This window comes from Propithecus coquereli, unplaced genomic scaffold, assembly GCF_000956105.1.
Source record: "Propithecus coquereli isolate 6110/MARCELLA unplaced genomic scaffold, Pcoq_1.0 Scaffold52, whole genome shotgun sequence".
In the NCBI taxonomy this organism is placed as follows: domain Eukaryota; kingdom Metazoa; phylum Chordata; class Mammalia; order Primates; family Indriidae; genus Propithecus; species Propithecus coquereli.
In genome coordinates this window covers 1,204,182-1,205,123 of record NW_012151063.1, presented here as the reverse complement: position 1 = coordinate 1,205,123, position 942 = coordinate 1,204,182, and the positions used below count along the sequence as shown (strand labels likewise).

Below are 942 nucleotides of genomic sequence, written 5' to 3'. Positions count from 1 at the left end.
CAACAGGACTGGTGTCCTTATAAGCAGAGGAGATGAGGACACAGACACACACAGAGGGACGACCCCGTGAGGACACAGGGAGAAGACGGCGTCTACACGCCCAGGAGAGAGGCCTCAGGAGGAACCAGCCCTGAGACACCTTGATCTGGGACTTCCAGCCTCCAAGATGGTGAGAAAATAAATTTTTCTTATTCGAGCCTCCTGGTGTGGGGTCCTTTGCTCTGGCCGCCCGAGACAATGAATACAGTACATAATTCCTACTACAGAAAATTTGAAGGATAAGCAAATCCATGGAGACAGAAAGTAAATCAGTGGTGACCAGCAGACTGGGGAGAGGAGGACAAACAGAAAGTGAGGGCTTAAACGGTATAGAATCTGCTTTTGTGGGGATAAAAAAGTCCAGAAATTAGACAGACATGATGGTTTTGAAACATTATGACTGTACTGAATGCTACTGAATTGTTCACTTTAAAATGGTTAAGAGGTGAATTTTACATTACATGAATTTCGCCACAACAATAAAATCAACAATGGTGTCCAGAGACTCAGGACCTCAGTGCTAGCTGGTCTCCTCATTTTGCAATTTTCCTCAGCGACCTGTGCTATTCCCTGTGATAACTAACGTCAAACAAAGCGCTCCTCTCGCTAAAACATCCTCTATCATGACAAAGAGGGGGGCGCTGTGGCATCAGGGACCCCCACACACAGGCAGGGCGGGCCCAGGGCGGCCTTTACCTCACTGTGTTGTTGCCATAGCAGCACAAATCGCCCACCCCAAGGTCGTCCGCCATCAGCAGCACGATGTTGGGTCTGGAGTTTCTCGTCATGAATGTTCCATGGACGCCCCCAAACAAGCACCACAGGGTCCCCCACAGCCAGCAGGTCCTAAAAGTATTTTGGAAAAAAACAAAACAAAACAAATTAACAGACACTATCAATTAA

At 47.7% G+C, this 942-nt stretch overlaps 1 protein-coding gene across 1 annotated transcript in view; it reads right to left on the bottom strand.

The window, feature by feature from the left end:
* ARSH (arylsulfatase family, member H) overlaps positions 1-827 on the bottom strand; it is a 41,044-nt gene extending 40,217 nt beyond the window's left edge. Inside the window, exon 1 of the mRNA XM_012656815.1 lies at positions 736-827. Coding sequence (XP_012512269.1) covers positions 736-827 — 92 coding nt within the window. The remainder of the gene's footprint in view (positions 1-735) is intronic.
* Between the last annotated feature and the right edge of the window lie 115 nt (positions 828-942).